Source organism: Salvia splendens, chromosome 13 (genome assembly GCF_004379255.2).
Source record: "Salvia splendens isolate huo1 chromosome 13, SspV2, whole genome shotgun sequence".
Lineage (NCBI taxonomy): Eukaryota > Viridiplantae > Streptophyta > Magnoliopsida > Lamiales > Lamiaceae > Salvia > Salvia splendens.
This window is the reverse complement of record NC_056044.1, coordinates 23,266,045-23,282,198: the sequence shown is the minus strand read 5'-3', so window position 1 is coordinate 23,282,198 and position 16,154 is coordinate 23,266,045. Positions and strand designations below refer to the sequence as shown.

At 44.9% G+C, this 16,154-nt stretch overlaps 1 protein-coding gene across 1 annotated transcript; it reads right to left on the bottom strand.

The window, feature by feature from the left end:
• Window positions 1-12,910: 12,910 nt before the first annotated feature.
• On the bottom strand, window positions 12,911-14,889 carry LOC121762756 (dnaJ homolog subfamily C member 17-like). The gene is made up of 3 exons (XM_042158740.1): window positions 14,672-14,889; window positions 13,403-14,262; window positions 12,911-13,282 (listed from the first exon to the last, which is right to left on the bottom strand). The coding sequence occupies exons 2-3, from the start codon at window positions 14,252-14,254 to the stop codon at window positions 13,262-13,264; spliced, it is 873 nt and encodes a 290-aa protein (XP_042014674.1). The 5' UTR covers window positions 14,255-14,262; window positions 14,672-14,889; the 3' UTR covers window positions 12,911-13,261.
• Between the last annotated feature and the right edge of the window lie 1,265 nt (window positions 14,890-16,154).

Sequence of the window (16,154 nt, the reverse complement as noted above, 5' to 3'; positions counted from 1 at the left end):
CGCAGTATTCGCAGAGATTATCCCAGATTCGAGAGGATTATTCCGTTGAACCCACTCCGGAAGAAGGCCGAGGCAGGGGAGGAGGCCGAGGCGGTGGAAGCTCCAGGGCAGAGGCGGAGGCGGACGAGGAGGAGGAGGAGAATGAGGATCTAGGCCGACATCCGTACGGCCCCAAAGCAACACTGGCGGTGTACAACGCCTGGATCAGCGTCCCGTACGATCCCATCGTCGGGAATCAACAACCCCGGAAGTGCTTCTGGGAAAAGGTCACCGAGACCTACCACCATATTAAGAAGAAGGGGTACCGCCGCCGCACATATAAGATGCTCCGCGCTCACTTTGACCGAGTCGACAGAGAGGTCAAACGATTCTGCGCCATCCACAAGAATGAAGCGGCTCATTACCAAAGCGAAGCCACGGGAGCCGACATTCTGAGGTCGGCTTTGCGGGTCTACTACGACGACACCGGCAAACAATTCAAATATGTCGATGTTTGGGAGGTCGTCAAGGACGAGGAAAGGTGGGCCGGCGATGTGCGGTCCAGCACGGGCTCGACCTCGAAGCGCACGAAGCACACGGCGAGTGGGCAATACTCGTCTGGTGAGGGCGGTTCGGGCAGCGAGCCACAAGAGTTTGCCTCGCAAGAGGTTGAGACCCCGGCTGACGATGCCAGGGGTTCCTCCCGTGGGCACCGTCGGCCGCAAGGGAAAAATGCAGCGAAGGCGGCTAGAGGGAGGAGGGGCTGAGCCGAATCAAGTCAGGCGGGCTCGGGCTCGGGGGGACCCCCCAACTCCCTTATGGCCATGTACATGACCGCTACAATGGCGGACACTTCCCGCATGACGCCCGCCCAATACCAAGCCTGGCTTTACGGAATTACGTTTATGGCAGCAGAACTTGGCATTCCACCTCCTCACGGCTTCAGTGCACCTCCACCGCCTTCGGGGGATGATTTGGCGGCGGAATAGTTTTTTTTTATTTTCTATAAAATTGTATTTTAAATTATGCCATTTTTATTTTTTTAGGATTTTAATTATGTCTTTTTTTTATTTTTTTGAATTTTAAGTTGTATTTTTATTTTATGTTGTAATTTTATTTTATTTTTAATGAAGTGTGTTTTTTTAATTGAATTTGATTGGAAATAAAAATAAAAAATGAAATTGAATGAATAGTAATTTAAGGGACGGTTAAGGGACGGAGGGTTGCAGGTTCCGTCCTTTAGTTAAGGGATGGAGTAAAAAAGTACAGTGGGGCCCGTGAATAATAATTTAAGGGACAGTTTACTGACAACATTGTGGATAGCATAATATTTTTTTCAACCAAGAATTGTTCAAACATAAAACTCACATTCATAAGACTATATAATATTTGATGAATCAAAACTATACGGCTCGCTAATCAAGTTGAAGAAGCTTTAAATGTCTGGTTTGTATAATTCTCTATCCGTCCTATTATTAGAGCATCCACAATAGCGGCGAGCGCACCGGCTTGCCGATTTTTGGCACTCGCCGAACTATTGCAACCGGCGAGCGCCAAATCGGCGAGAATTTCGGTGAGCGCACGCCGGTTCCTGGGCGCTCACCGATCGGCTCTGCGCTATTGCAGCCTCCCGATCGGCGAGCAGATTTTTTTTCGAAACACTATATATACGCGATTTAACGAGTACTCAAGATCAACAACGTGAAATGGAGAACAACAACGAAGGTACTCCAATGACGAGCGGGTCTCAAACTCCCCCGGTACCCGTGGGAGGTGGATGGGGTCTGATGCCCGTGTACTACAACATGTACCCGTGGCAGCAGATGATGTCCGGGATGGCAGCCGGGGGGGTTACCGGCGATGTCGGGGTGGGCACCCGGTATGCAGATAATGCCGGGGGGAGGGGTACCGGCGACGCAGGGGACGCCGGGGGGGAACGTCTATCGCCCCGGTTTTGATTATTCGACTGCTTCTTCGCACACATCGACCCCAACGGAGGCGCAGTTCACGCAATATGAGACTTTCTCCTTAGAGGGGTTGGGGTTTGATCTTCTCGGTGTTCCAGAAACTCCCGTTCAAACGGGGGGAGTAGGGCAGGGTCGGGGTCCCCCAAAGAAGAAGGGCAAGGGGAAGGGCAAGAGGGTCGGCGAGTCGTCGCAGCCGGGTGAGGACGACTGCTCGGTACGGAGGAAGTGGACGGATGCGGAGAACGTCGCGCTGTCCAAGGCGTGGGTGAGTGTTTGCGATGATCCCCTCACTTCGAACAATCAGAGGCTCGTCAACATGTGGACCCAAATAGCAGTAGCCTACAAGGCATTTTGCCCGAAGGGGAGGCCGCGCAACGAGGAGGAGTGCCGGAAGGCGTGGGACCGAATCAGAGCTGGGGTCTCCCGATTTTCGGGCTTGTACGCCAACGCCCTCCGCATGCAGAGCAGTGGCCAAACGGATGATGACTGCAGGAGGATAGCGGAGAAAGCCTTCCCCCAGCCCGGGTTGTATAAGGAGTTCACCTACTAGAACTGCTATGAGGTGTTGAACGACTCCGAGAAGTTCCGAGCAGGTATCGACGCTGGCTGGCTGAAGAAGCAACGACTGAACTATACCGGTGATTACAGCGGCAGCAGCGGCGGTTCCCACGACCTCCCCGAGGGTGCTCAGGAGCTCCCGTCCCCTCCATCGTTCGCTCGCCGAACTCGCCCGGTTGGTCAAAGGCGGGCGCAACGGGATGCGAGGGGGGGCGCCGGGGGGTCCCAGGAGGTCCAGTCGGCTTCCCCCCTTGGCCAGTCGACAGAGGATCTCAAATTCTTCGCGCGTCAACAAACGTGTGCTCAGATGGTCAAGATCTTAGCCGATTGGAAGGCGACAGAGGACCCCGAGGAGAAGAGTTTTCTTCACGCATTGCTCGTGAGCATGCGTGACGATTTGAAGGCCACCGTGGCACGGGGGGGTACCAGCGGCGACGGTGGCGACGGAGGCGGCGGTGACGGGGGCGACGGAGACGAGGAGTGAGGCGGAGGTCGGGATTTTTTTTAAATAATTTAATATTTTTTAAAATTAATGTAATTTTTTAATGTACTTTTTAATTTTAAATAATATTATTTAATTTTTCCGTATCTGTGTCGTAAATTTAATTCCGTGTTTTGTGTGATTGTCCATTATTTGTTTTATATAATTTTGAGTGATGTGGCTAGGCTATTGCTAGGGTATTGCTGGGCTATTTGCTTGTCCTGATGATGTGGCAGGAGGATTTTTAATACTGATGATGTGGCAGGAGGAGTTTGTGGCTGGGCTATTCTTATTGTGGATGCCCTTACAGTTGAAATACGGAGTAATTTTTAAGACACTTAGATTAAGCAATTAATATTCAATAAAGGGAGTGAAATTAAAACACAGCATAGAATAAAGTAAATAAGTTATAAGAATAAAGTAGAAGAGAAGGTAAAATAAATAATTAAAGAAAATATAGTAAAAAGATAGTACTAATAAAGTAAGACAAATGAAGTGCACTAAATTTTTCCATTAAAAAAAATGATTTCATTATAATGGGATTAACCAAAAACAACTAAAACTATAGCTAAGCTGCACCTCCATTACATTAAGAGACTTTTAGATGATTGTGATGATGTGTAAGGAAATAGATCTAGAGTTGATCATCAAACTTGTGTTCTTAGGTATATATGTCAACAAGGAGTCCTTTCCTTTGAGCATTATTCTAAGGAGTCTAGTAGGGGTGTGCAAAATATCTGTAATCGATGTAAGTGAATCAAACTAAATCAAAATATTAAATTCGGTTCGTAATTTCGTACATGGTTGGATATATTTTTCTTCAAATTCAACATTTTTGGTTTGCTTCGGATTGGTTTTTTATCAAAAGAATCAGTTATTTCAAATTTATACTTCTCTCGTCCCATAGAAATAGACCATATTTCCTTTTTGGTTCGTCCTATACAAATAGTCCATATCCATTTATGATAACTTTTTTCACCTTCTCTTTTGCTTTATCATTTATGGGCTCCACTATCCACTATACAATTTCAACTATTTTTTCTCCTTCTATCTTACTTTACCAATTATACATTAAAACTTGTGTCAAACCCAAAAGGCATATTTCTATGGGACGAGGGGAGTATTTAATTATTCAGATATTATTTTGAATTTCTAGATTTTTTAGGATTTTTGGTTCGGAATTTAATATAGAAGAATTGAATTTTCGGATATTTTGTATCGACTCGAAGTTATATTCTCTCAAATTTCAGACTTTTGGATAGTTTAGTTTGAACAAAAATCCATCTAAAATCTGAATATTCCACAATAATGTTTAATCAGATCTTCTGTGATGTTCATTAAAGTTATTGATGGATCCGCGAATTTCTGACGTTAGTAAATGCTGGTAGAGAATGAAGATTATGACACAAAGAAATTACGTGGTTCGATTTACTGAGGTAAATCTACGTCCACGGGAAGAAAAGGGGGCAGAGTTGTATTGCTTGATCTGTTTTCTACAGCTTACAAATACAAACTTGCTATTTGCTATATGGTGTTTTATCTCTAGAGAGCTTAACCTTTTTCTACCAGATCTAAGTTCTATTTATACATTGAACTAAGATCGTGGCTTGCATCACCACTAATGATGGTTGTGGATGTCGTGGAGGTCATGCATGTAGCGTAGGTCATGGCCTACGATCGTGGCCTGAGCCGACACCACGTGGTAGTGGGTGTGTTGGAAGTGGTGGAAATCCTGTATGGGTCCACTAACTCCTTGTTCGGTCGAATACTGAGACCGAACTGCTTTGGTTGCCGATCTGAGAGTAGAGCTTGACGTTCGGTCGAATACTGAGACCGAACTGCTTTGGTTGCCGGTCTGAGAGTAGAGCTTGATTGGTTGGCTTTTACCGAGCTGTAGGCTGAGGCCGAACTCTTACTGAGACCGAACTGCTTTGGTTGCCGATCTGAGAGTAGAGCTTGATGCCGACCTGAGAGCAGGGCTTGATTGGTTGGCTTTTACCGAGCTGTAGGCTGGGGCCGAACTCTTTGGTAATGCCGAACTCATACTCTTCCTTGGGCTTCGGGTTGATGGGCCGTCACTGCTGTTGGGCTTGTTTAATCCGTACCCCATCACTACCCCCCCCGAAAGACGAAGTGAATCACTTCGGCGAAGCGAGTCACTTCGGCATTCTGGATAAAGGTACGGGGGAGGCTGACGTCAGGGGACGTGCCTTGCACGTGACTGCGTTAAATGCGACAGTAAAATCCGGCCGTTGAATCCTGAAAAGGTGGGATTCGAAACGGTGCGACGATTTTGAAATCTTCGCCGAATCTGATAAATACCTCCCTTCTTCATCATTGAAGCACTTTTGCGACCGCTTCTTCTGCACTCTATCTCCTTTGCGTAAAAATTCTCTCTCCGCTTTCAAGAATTTCTTCAGACTTTCACCTTCAAAAAGTAAGAAAAATGTCTTCTTCTTCTTCTTCGGAGTCGGGTAGCGGTAGGAAAGGGGATAAGGGGTCTTCTAGCCGGAAGGAATCCGGGGAGAAGACCGTAGAGTATTTCCATAGTATTTTGAGTAAGGATACTGTGATATCCCTACCCGAAAAATACTTTTTTCCTGGGGGGAAGGCGGTGGTACCTGACGGTGATCATAGGGCTGACTCCCCGCCGGAGGGTTACGCCACCGTGTACGAGGCCTGCTTAGAATGCGGGCTTCGTTTCCCCCTCCCTTCTGCCTTTATAGATTTACTAGATTTTTTTCAGCTTCCTTTAGGCCAGGTGACTCCGAACTCTTGGAGGCACTTGTCGGCCTTCGCTGCCGAACTCCGCAGGTTAGGAAAGGATTTGTCTTTGAAGGCGATCCTTAAATTCTTTCAATTTAAGAGGAAGGGGTCTTGGTTTTACTTGATCCCTGTACAGCCCTTTAGGGCCTTTTGTAAAACGAAGTGGCCGAAGTGGCAAAACCGCTTCTTCTACTATGATAGGACCGCGGCTCCTAGTTTTCCCTGGAGAGGGCCGAAGTCCGTTATCCTTCATCCTCGGCCTGAACCGTTGGACGAGCTCGATGGCGAGCTCAACAAGATTCCCATAGTTAGGAAACAATACACGGAGTCTGAGCTCGTCAAGGGCGACGTCGTGTTCGACATCTCGTCTTCGGACGAAGAGGCCGAGGGTGAGGATTTCTCTTTATCTTTATGCTCTACTGCTTTAACGAAGAAAACTAACCTTGCTTTCTTGCTTTTTGGCAGTGTACATGCTGAATAAGGCTATCCGAAAATCCTCCGAGCTTGTGGAGCCGGAGAGGCAGAGAGCCCCTCGCTCGGCGTCTGAAGCCGAGAAGAATCCGAAGAGGCAAAAAACCTCTTCTTCGGATCCGAAAGTGCCGGAGTCGTGTTCGGCTAAAGGGAAGGGGAAATTTCATGAGTCCCCAAGAGTGCCGGGGGAAGACCTGGTCATCTCCGAGGTGGTTGCAGACATCTCGGAACACGTCCCTGAGCCCTTTCAATGGCCGACGAATTTTGTGGAGGTAAGCTTTCTGACTTGGCTTCTTTTCCACATTTTTTGATGGCCATTCTGTTGAGTTTTTTCCTTGTTCATCTTCAGAGAGCTAAGCTCGTCTCCGTGGAGCTCTCCAAAGCATCCCACGACTACGAGGAGATGCAGAAGGAGTTGCATCTTGCTCGTAGTGTGGCCGAACAGGCTGAGGCCAAATTTGAGAGGGCCCGAGCTGCTAGGATCTCGGCTCAGGATGAAGCCCGGTCAGCCAAAAACCAGCTCATCATCCTGCAAGAGCAGACGAAGCACCGGGAAGCTCAGAAGGAGGCTGCCGCCGTGGCTGCCCAGGGGGAGGCTCTCCGTGTTTACACGGAGAAACTCTTTTTGAGCAGCCAGTTCTCGGCCTTTGTCGGTAGTCTGGTACGGCTAATTACCGATAAGGGCGAGCAGGGGGCCGACGTCGTGCTGCCTCTGTACAGCCGAGAGATAGCAGCTCGGCTTCAGAATCTGCCGCTCCTTGAGGAGCTCGCTTCATCCTCGGTCCTGCTTTCTGCAGACCGAGTCCGGAGTTGTCGAGCTGATCGGGACGAGAACCTGGAGGCTATCTTTGCTTCTGTGGGACCCGTTTCACCCGCTTCGACTTACAACGGAGAGGGGGAGGCCGAGCCGCTGGAGCTGGAGGCCGAAGTCGAGCGGGCCGGGCATCCGGAGAAGGAGGCCGATCAGGAGGCGGAGGCGAGGCCGGCAGGAGGCGAGGCCGAGGCTGAGGTAGCCCAGGAGAAAGAAGCTGTACCAGACCGAGGAGCCGGAGACGAAGCTGGCGGAGTATGATTTCGTCTCCCTTCTCTTAGTCTAGTTTCTTCCTTGTAAAATGGCCTTGAAGCCCTAGTGTAAAAAATTTTCCTTGTGAATGAAAAATTCTCTACACTTGTCTTCGTATAGCTTTTCGTACTCGCCTTTATTCCTGTTGTATTTTACTATCTGCTCGGTACAGCTGCCGAACTAATATAGCTGCTTTGTACCCAAGGAGATGGAGATACTTCACTGGAAACGGCTGTACTCTTCGGCTTTGGACGAAGCTGAGAGAAGAGCTATAGCCGATCAGACGAAGAATGACGAGCTTCTGGCTCGTTTAGTGAAGCTGGATGCCGATAATAAGGACTTAGAGTCCGATAAGAATGATCTGGAGGCCGAGCTGAATACGACCATTGCTGAGAGGACTGCGTACGAGGATTACATCCGTGTGCGCGGGGGAATGACCATATCAGACGTTCAGAGTCGAGTTGACGAACTGTGGGAGGAATATAATGTACTCCGGAGGAACAATGCGCTGGAGAGCTCGGCTTGCCAACAAGTCGTGACATCATTGCGGCGCTGGGCCTCTCGGTACGACATAGTTCTTGCCCGGCGTCCCTCAATTGAGAGATTCCTCCGGCATTTCCCGCCAACAGATGCTAGTACTCCAGCTCAAACCTCTGATTCACTTGCTCAAAACCCTACTCCACGTCAGCAACGAACTCAGGGACAACCGGAGACGTCAAGTCGAGGACGGACTGAAGTTCGCAGAAGAGCTGTGGTTATGAGTGAGCAAGATCGGCAAATGCTTCGTGAAGAGACTCTTCGCCGCCGAGGTGCTAGGGCTTCCCGGGCTCAGAGAAGAGGTGGCAGGTCGATTAGAGCATCTCGTCGACCTGCTTATTCTGCGGCTGCCTGGAACGCCCGAACTCAGCTTCACGAGGATTTTGTGAATAGATGGCTCAACTTTGGCAACCCTGGACAGTAGAATAGTCCTTTGTAATAGCGTAACGCCATCTCGTAGGGTAGCGGAGTTGTGTGCCGAACAAGATTTGAAAAATGAAATTTTGTTTTCGCTTCTAACACTGTATTTACAGCTTAGCGAAAAATTTCATCGTACTTGTCCTCGGTCTTATGAAGTAAACTTCTTTGACCGGACTTGGTCCTTGGTCTGATGAAATAAACATCTTTGACCGGACTCGTCTTTGGTCTGATGAAATAAACATCTTTGACCGGACTCGTCTTTGGTCTGATGAAATAAACATCTTTGACCGGACTCGTCTTGGGTCTGATGAAATAAACATCTTTGACCGGACTCGTCTTTGGTCTGATGAAATAAACATCTTTGACCGGACTCGTCTTTGGTCTGATGAAATAAACATCTTTGACCGGACTCGTCTTGGGTCTGATGAAATAAACATCTTTGACCGGACTCGTCTTTGGTCTGATGAAATAAACATCTTTGACCGGACTTGGTTTGTGTTCTAATTTGGCGATTTTTGTCGCCGGGATCGAACTTTCCCTTGTCCTAATTCGGCGAGTTTTATCGCGTGGATCGGACTTTCCCAGTTAACCGAAGTGGTCTTATGCAGTAAACCTCTTTGACTAGACATGGTCGTCCTCGGTCTTATGAGGTAAACTTCTTTGACCGAACTTGGTCGTCCTAATTCGGCGAGGTTTATCGCGTGGATCGGACTTTCCCTTATTGCAGTTCGTTTCAGACGAAGTGCTTATTTCTTAAGCCGAATTGTGGTCTTGTATCTTCCTGAGAAGCTTGGACTCACAATCGTTGGCTTATTGCAGTTCGTTTCAGACGAAGTGCTTGTTAAGCTGAATTGTGGTCTTGTATCCTCCTTGGAAGCTTGGACTTCACAATCGTTGGCTTATTGCAGTTCGTTTCAGACGAAGTGCTTGTTTAAGCTGAATTGTGGTCTTGTATCCTCTTTAGAAGCTTTGACTCACAATCGTTGGCTTGTTGCAGCTCGTTTCAGACGAACTGCTTGTTTAAGCTGAATTGTGGTCTTGTATCCTCTTTAGAAGCTTTGACTCACAATCGTTTAGCTTGTATATGTTCTAAGAAGGGGATCAGCCTTCGAAGAACAAGATACCTCAGTAACATTTGTAAGAGACGACACGCACATAGACAGACAAAACGCACAGATAAAACGCACAGAGACAAACAAAGACCAAGCAAACCAAAGAAAGCACATTGACCGAACAGAACTCAAGACTGACTGACCGGACTGTCTCTTACAAATGAAACTTTTTGAGGTTGGAAACGTACCATGTTCGGGGTACTTGTGCTCCTGACACGTGAGTCAATTTGTAAGACCCTTTGCCGAGGACTTCTGACACCCGATATGGACCTTCCCATGTGGGTTCGAGCTCGCCCAGCTTTTCTGCTCGGCTTACTTCGTTGTTTCTCAAGACGAGATCTCCCACTTGAAATTGCAGCTTCTTCACCCTTTGGTTGTAATACCGGGCTACTTGCTCCTTGTACTTGGCTGCTTTTATGCAGGCCAATTCTCTTCTTTCTTCGGCAAGATCTAGTTCGGCTCTCAGTCCGTCACCATTCATTTCTGAGGAGAAATTGAGTTCGGGGACTGGGTATGCCGATCTAAACCGGAATCACGGCTTCAATGCCGTACACCATTGAGTTCGGCTCCGGTGTGACTTCGGTCATTTCGCCTGCCTCTGACTCCGGCTGCTGTGATTGCTATGCTTGATGGTGCCGAACTGATTGCTCGGCACTTTTAAGCGCAATCTGCGAACACACTTGCTCTTTTTCGATCACCTCGTATGACCGCTATCCCTCCTTTGGTGGGGAAGGTGTTCGGCGAGGAAGCCTCTGATCGCTATGATCGGGCTTCTTTTCGTCTCCTCTAGATGAGCTGTCTAAAGACCGTTTTCGACGGTCTGCCTCATCGGCTCGGGAGAACTGGTCCGCAATGTCCCACATCTCTTGAGCTGTTTGCGGACTGCATTCCACGAGCTTTCTGTAGAGAGCTCCGGGCAGGATTCCATTTTGGAATGCCGAAATGACAAGTAGATCATTGAGATTATCTACTTGTAGGCATTCCTTATGGAATCTCGTCAGGAAGTCGCTGATCTTTTCGTCGCGACCTTGACGTATAGAAAGCAGCTGAGCCGAAGTATTCCGGGCTTCCGCTTTCTGAAAGAACCTCCTGTGGAAAGCATCCATCAGATCTCGGTAGGATCTAATGCTGCCTTGAGGAAGGCTGTCGAACCACCTTCTGGCGTTCCCGATGAGCAGCTCGGGGAACAGCTTGCACATATGGACCTCATTGAGACCCTGGTTCGCCATATTATACTGATAGCGTCCCAGGAAGTCATGAGGATCCACCAACCCGTCATAAGTCATCGACGGAGTTCGGTAGTTCTGTGGAAGGGGAGTTCGGGTGATATCGTCCGAGAACGGAGTCTTCAATGCTCCGTACATGGCGAACCCGACATCTCTTCGGTATGGAGGAGATCGAGGTCTCCTGTGATTCCGGTACCGAGGAGGAACAGGAACATGTCGGGGTTGAGGATTCTTCTTCCTGGAAGACACGGTACTACTGCGGTAGTGACTTTCATGTCTGGACGAGGAAGGAGAATCTACCATTTTCGTCTTCGGCTGTTGGCTCTTTTGCAGGAAGGCTAAGAACTCATCCTGCTTCTCAGCCAAGAACAGCTTGACAGCCTCATTCAAATCAGGCTGCTGGGAAGACTCGGTGGGACGATTTTTGGAGCGGCTTGTTCCTTCGCCATGAGAACTGGTGGTGGATTTATCCCTAGGCTGTTTTCCAGACCTATGGGATGGATTGGCTTCCTCCTGGTTCTCACGGGCGGGAATACGGGTACTCTGCGATCTGGTATGCATTTTTTGGGTGGAAAAAATGGATCAAAAATTCGCTTTATCACAAATTTTGTTCTCTGTTTCCCACAGACGGCGCCAGTGATGGATCCGCGAATTTCTGACGTTAGTAAATGCTGGTAGAGAATGAAGATTATGACACAAAGAAATTACGTGGTTCGATTTACTGAGGTAAATCTACGTCCACGGGAAGAAAAGGGGGCAGAGTTGTATTGCTTGATCTGTTTTCTACAGCTTACAAATACAAACTTGCTATTTGCTATATGGTGTTTTATCTCTAGAGAGCTTAACCTTTTTCTACCAGATCTAAGTTCTATTTATACATTGAACTAAGATCGTGGCTTGCATCACCACTAATGATGGTTGTGGATGTCGTGGAGGTCATGCATGTAGCGTAGGTCATGGCCTACGATCGTGGCCTGAGCCGACACCACGTGGTAGTGGGTGTGTTGGAAGTGGTGGAAATCCTGTATGGGTCCACTAACTCCTTGTTCGGTCGAATACTGAGACCGAACTGCTTTGGTTGCCGATCTGAGAGTAGAGCTTGACGTTCGGTCGAATACTGAGACCGAACTGCTTTGGTTGCCGGTCTGAGAGTAGAGCTTGATTGGTTGGCTTTTACCGAGCTGTAGGCTGAGGCCGAACTCTTACTGAGACCGAACTGCTTTGGTTGCCGATCTGAGAGTAGAGCTTGATGCCGACCTGAGAGCAGAGCTTGATTGGTTGGCTTTTACCGAGCTGTAGGCTGGGGCCGAACTCTTTGGTAATGCCGAACTCATACTCTTCCTTGGGCTTCGGGTTGATGGGCCGTCACTGCTGTTGGGCTTGTTTAATCCGTACCCCATCAGTTATAAATGGCGGTCGTGAAGCTATGACGCATATTAGTCCATATAGTACTATATAATATGTAAAAATATGTAACAAATATGCAAATTCCATTCCACTTATAAAACGTCAAAATTGTGCTAATAAAGTCCATTTTGTCCAAATTAACAGCCTAAGTTTTTCTTTAGGCAAAACCCATTCTATACATCACATTTTAAATCGAAGTATACATCATATCCAACACAACTCAATGCTTTGTTACAAAGATAGAGAACCTTAATAAAGTTTTGTATGAATTTTCAAAAAAAAGCAGCCTGTGGCGCTAATCCATGCCGCTAGTCTATTGTGTCGTCGGAATCATGACATTTTTGGCTATAATGCCATGTGTTGCATTTCGAAGGATTATTTCTTCTACTCAATAAAAGATTAGTCTCTATTACTAAGATTACGATGGAGCCACACGTGGCCACCATCTGTTGCTCGATCACATCCCTGCCCTACCCCACCCAAATAGGCCATTCATAAAATAAGCGAAATAAAATAGATAAATTTATCTGAATGGATATAATTCGCACTCTGTAAAGTGCAAGTGATCAAAATTTTAAAAATGAAATAAGTTTAACAGTTTGCTGTTTGACTTTGTCCTAATACAAAAGCAAAGGACTTACAAGCGTGTAATACTTGTATTGAATAGTCCCTCTTATGTCATAAGATGGAAACAAACGGAACGCGTAGCCACGACCACAACAATACCATGATCATCACCAACCAATACTATACATGCTCAAAAAGATTTAGTAGTTGAATTGACTGGTTAACTGTCAGGTCAGTAACATTTGTCTTGTAGTAATAGATTTCCAAAGACTTATCTTGTCTCTCTTTTTCAGTTGGGATGCTTTTGTGTTCAAATAGGAGAAAAGAGAAAAAATATCAGAGTAATAAACAAGAAATTTATCAACCACCCTCAGAATAGAAACTTGGCCTTTGCATTCTCACATCTTGGCATATATCATTACATTACAACACTAGCATGTTCATAATAAGAACAGAGCCTTCAATTCAAGCCTTTTGTTGCAGTAAAAGGAGAAAATCCAAGGCTCGATTTGTGTACTCAATTGTTAAATCTAGATTCTAAATATGGTTATCAATGCGGGCACAGAGAAGTGTATCAATATAAGAAGGCATATAAACTAGTTACCTTCTGTCTGAAATAGACAGCAGTATAGGTTTGATGCAAACTCTCTATGCTCCATAATGTAATTCTTCTTCTTCTTCTTACACCTCCAAGATCCTTTTACGAGTCATTTTTGCTTCTGCGCAGCCTACCATAAACATAAAAATTAAGATATTAGTAGATGACAGTTTCATATGATAAAAGTTTCCAATATGAATATAACAAACAAACAAACATACAAACATACGAGAGGGGGTTCTAAAACAACCTTTTTCATTTTTTCCAGCACCGAATTTTCAAAATCCTGATACCCAGCACCAACAAGATTGCCCAATTTTGGGCCATCAGGCTCGTTTTTCTCAGCACAAAAAACAGCCGGTGACGAGCCAGGTTGAAGAGGCACTACAAGGAGAGGATTTGAGAGATCACTCAACACATTCCCACTTGCAGCAATGGCAGCATCCTCTGATTCCATCACTACAAGAGCTGAACCTTTCTTCTTGGTACTTTTAATGACTACATCTTCTACAGAGCCAAATTCTCTGAATATCTCACGGAGTCTCTGAGCTGTGTAGCCTTCACCAGTCTTCTCCCATGAAACTTTGAGAACCTTGGCCTTGTCCAGCCCATTACCTCCACCTCCACTTCCCCCATCTGCTGCTCCATCTTGCTTGGAAGGTGCTGTAGCAGCTGGTTTTTTGTTGGAATGCATAGCAATAATTCTAGCAATCTCCTGCTTCAGCTGCCGAGATATTCTCTCTTCCTCTTCTCGAGCTTTCATAGAGGGGTCAGCAGCAAAAACAGACCGCTCTCTTTCCTCAAGATCTGACATCATCTTCCGGCGCTTGGAATCTTGCTGTCCTTGGCGCTGAACCTTCTCCCTTTTAATTCTAAGTAGATCATCAAACAACTTTCTAGCCTTTTCATCTTTGAGAACTTGATAAGAATTTTGAAGCTTTAGAAAATTAGCATGTGCATTAGGATCGTCCGGTCTTTTGTCAGGATGCAGCTCCCTCGCCTTAGACCGATAAGCCTTGTTAATCTCCTGGTCCGATAGTTGGGCACCTTCCTCACCTGAAGGCAGTCCTAGAACAACATAATGGTCGATTTCAACATCCATGTTGCCCACTGCAAAATCAAATAGGAATCAACAGATTAGCCTTTTGTTAGACAAATTAATAGACTCAGATTATAAACTGGATATTAGTCTTTTTCTCATAAAAAAGTCCCCAAATCAAATGGAAAAGTTTTGCATCAAATCTAAAATTCAAAATAATTAAACGAAAAATTTCTCAATAACGAATCTCTAAGACACAAACAACCAATAAAAAGTGATAACACACTGTCATTTCCCCAATTGAATTAAAACCCTAAGCCCCAAATATTGAAATACATGACTTCAATAATCGATCAATTAGGGGTCAATTGGAATACATAACTCCAATAATCGATGAAAACTGAAATTATCGATAGATTCATACAATAGAGATGGCAGGAAAATTAACTCAAATCATATAATAAAAAAGGACTGAAATACCTAATGAGCGCCAAGGCTTGGTGGAAGTAAATACAGAGGTGCGGCTGCTTTGGTTGTTGCGATGTCGGGAGACACAGCCAATAGACACGGAGGTAAGGGAGAAGCCAGCCAGCCAGCTGCAGTCGGGAACGGAAGAGGGGATTACTGAGATTTTGGCCGCCTGGTAATGGCGGAAATTCAATTTTCGTTGGAGTATCGTTTTATTTAAAATATTTGGGCTTCAATATTACTTGTATGAAGGTAAGTAGTTCGAATCTATACGCTGGACTATTTAATTTTTATGCTTAAGCTATAATTCCTGCTATAAAATACTCACTCCTTCCTCTAAAAATTAGAAATTCATTTTTTTTGTCCTCTAAAAATAATAACTTGAAATTTTTAATGAATATATTTTGTTAATTAGCAATAATATCAGCTCATTTAGAGTGAACTACATCAAAAGTTCCTAACTTTTCGCTGTTTAACAGCAGAGGCCCCTAACTTTTAAAAATCCCACCAGAGGGATCTAACAAAATATGTAATCACAAATCGTGTTTTTTCGGACCATAACAACCTCAGGGCTTGGAAGGGCAAAACCGCACTTTTGTATGGCCGCCACTGCTGCATGCACTGTTGATGGGACCTGCGAAAGTAATTGATGTGACAGCAAAGCATGGTTCTTGTCCCCTATTATTTTCCCACGCTCGGACCTGCATTGTAATTTATTAAGCCGAAGTTTAGTTTCATTTCACCCGCAATTTTTTGTTTTCATTTCATATTTATTTGACTAAGTTCAAGTATTTTCGAAACCATTGATTATTCAATTCCCTTTTTAATGTTATAAGGCATTGTTGTTGACAAATTGTTATGATAAGATCATCTATTAATATGGTACAGTATAATAAAGTTGACTAATGAAATTTAAATAAATCATAGTAATAAAAATAAAATAAGCATTTGTCCTTATTTACATTTTTTATTAAATGGTACGTTTTCCACTTTAATGTAGTACTAGTAGCTTTTAAAAACACAAATAACTTTTTGAATATATACTTACTATTTTAACATGGGAATTGTAGCATTAAAAATATAAATATTATGAATCCAAATCAATTTTTATTAAAATTAAAAGGGATACTGTGGCACAACATCCCATCGGACTTTCATCTTCATACGTGACTAAAATCCTATTCTTTGCTAGGCACATTTGTTTGCTCCAATAAAAGTAGTTCACTTTTATATTTTATTTATTTATTTTTTTTAATTATGTATTTCTATTTTTGATAATTTTCTTTCTATTACCAATTGACCATTTTCCAGAGTAATACTTCACTCACACTTTTTTTCATATCTGTCCCATATTATAAATTTCACATTAGAACTTACAGCACACGTCTTCCAAATTCTTTATTTTTTATAAATTGGAATAAGTATTTATCTTGGTTATGTCCGTTGTTTAATTTGCAAAATAAATTGATAACAAGCCCATGTTATTTTCTCGATG

What these genes read in the sequence shown, in the direction of transcription:
- LOC121762756 (XM_042158740.1), bottom strand. Translation starts at nt 14,254, where the DNA reads ATGGATGTTGAAATCGACCATTATGTTGTTCTAGGACTGCCTTCAGGT. An exon ending in TGCTGGAAAAAATGAAAAAG is followed by an intron (nt 13,283 to 13,402) that starts GTTGTTTTAGAA and finishes TGTTTATGGTAG; the next exon opens with GCTGCGCAGAAGCAAAAATG.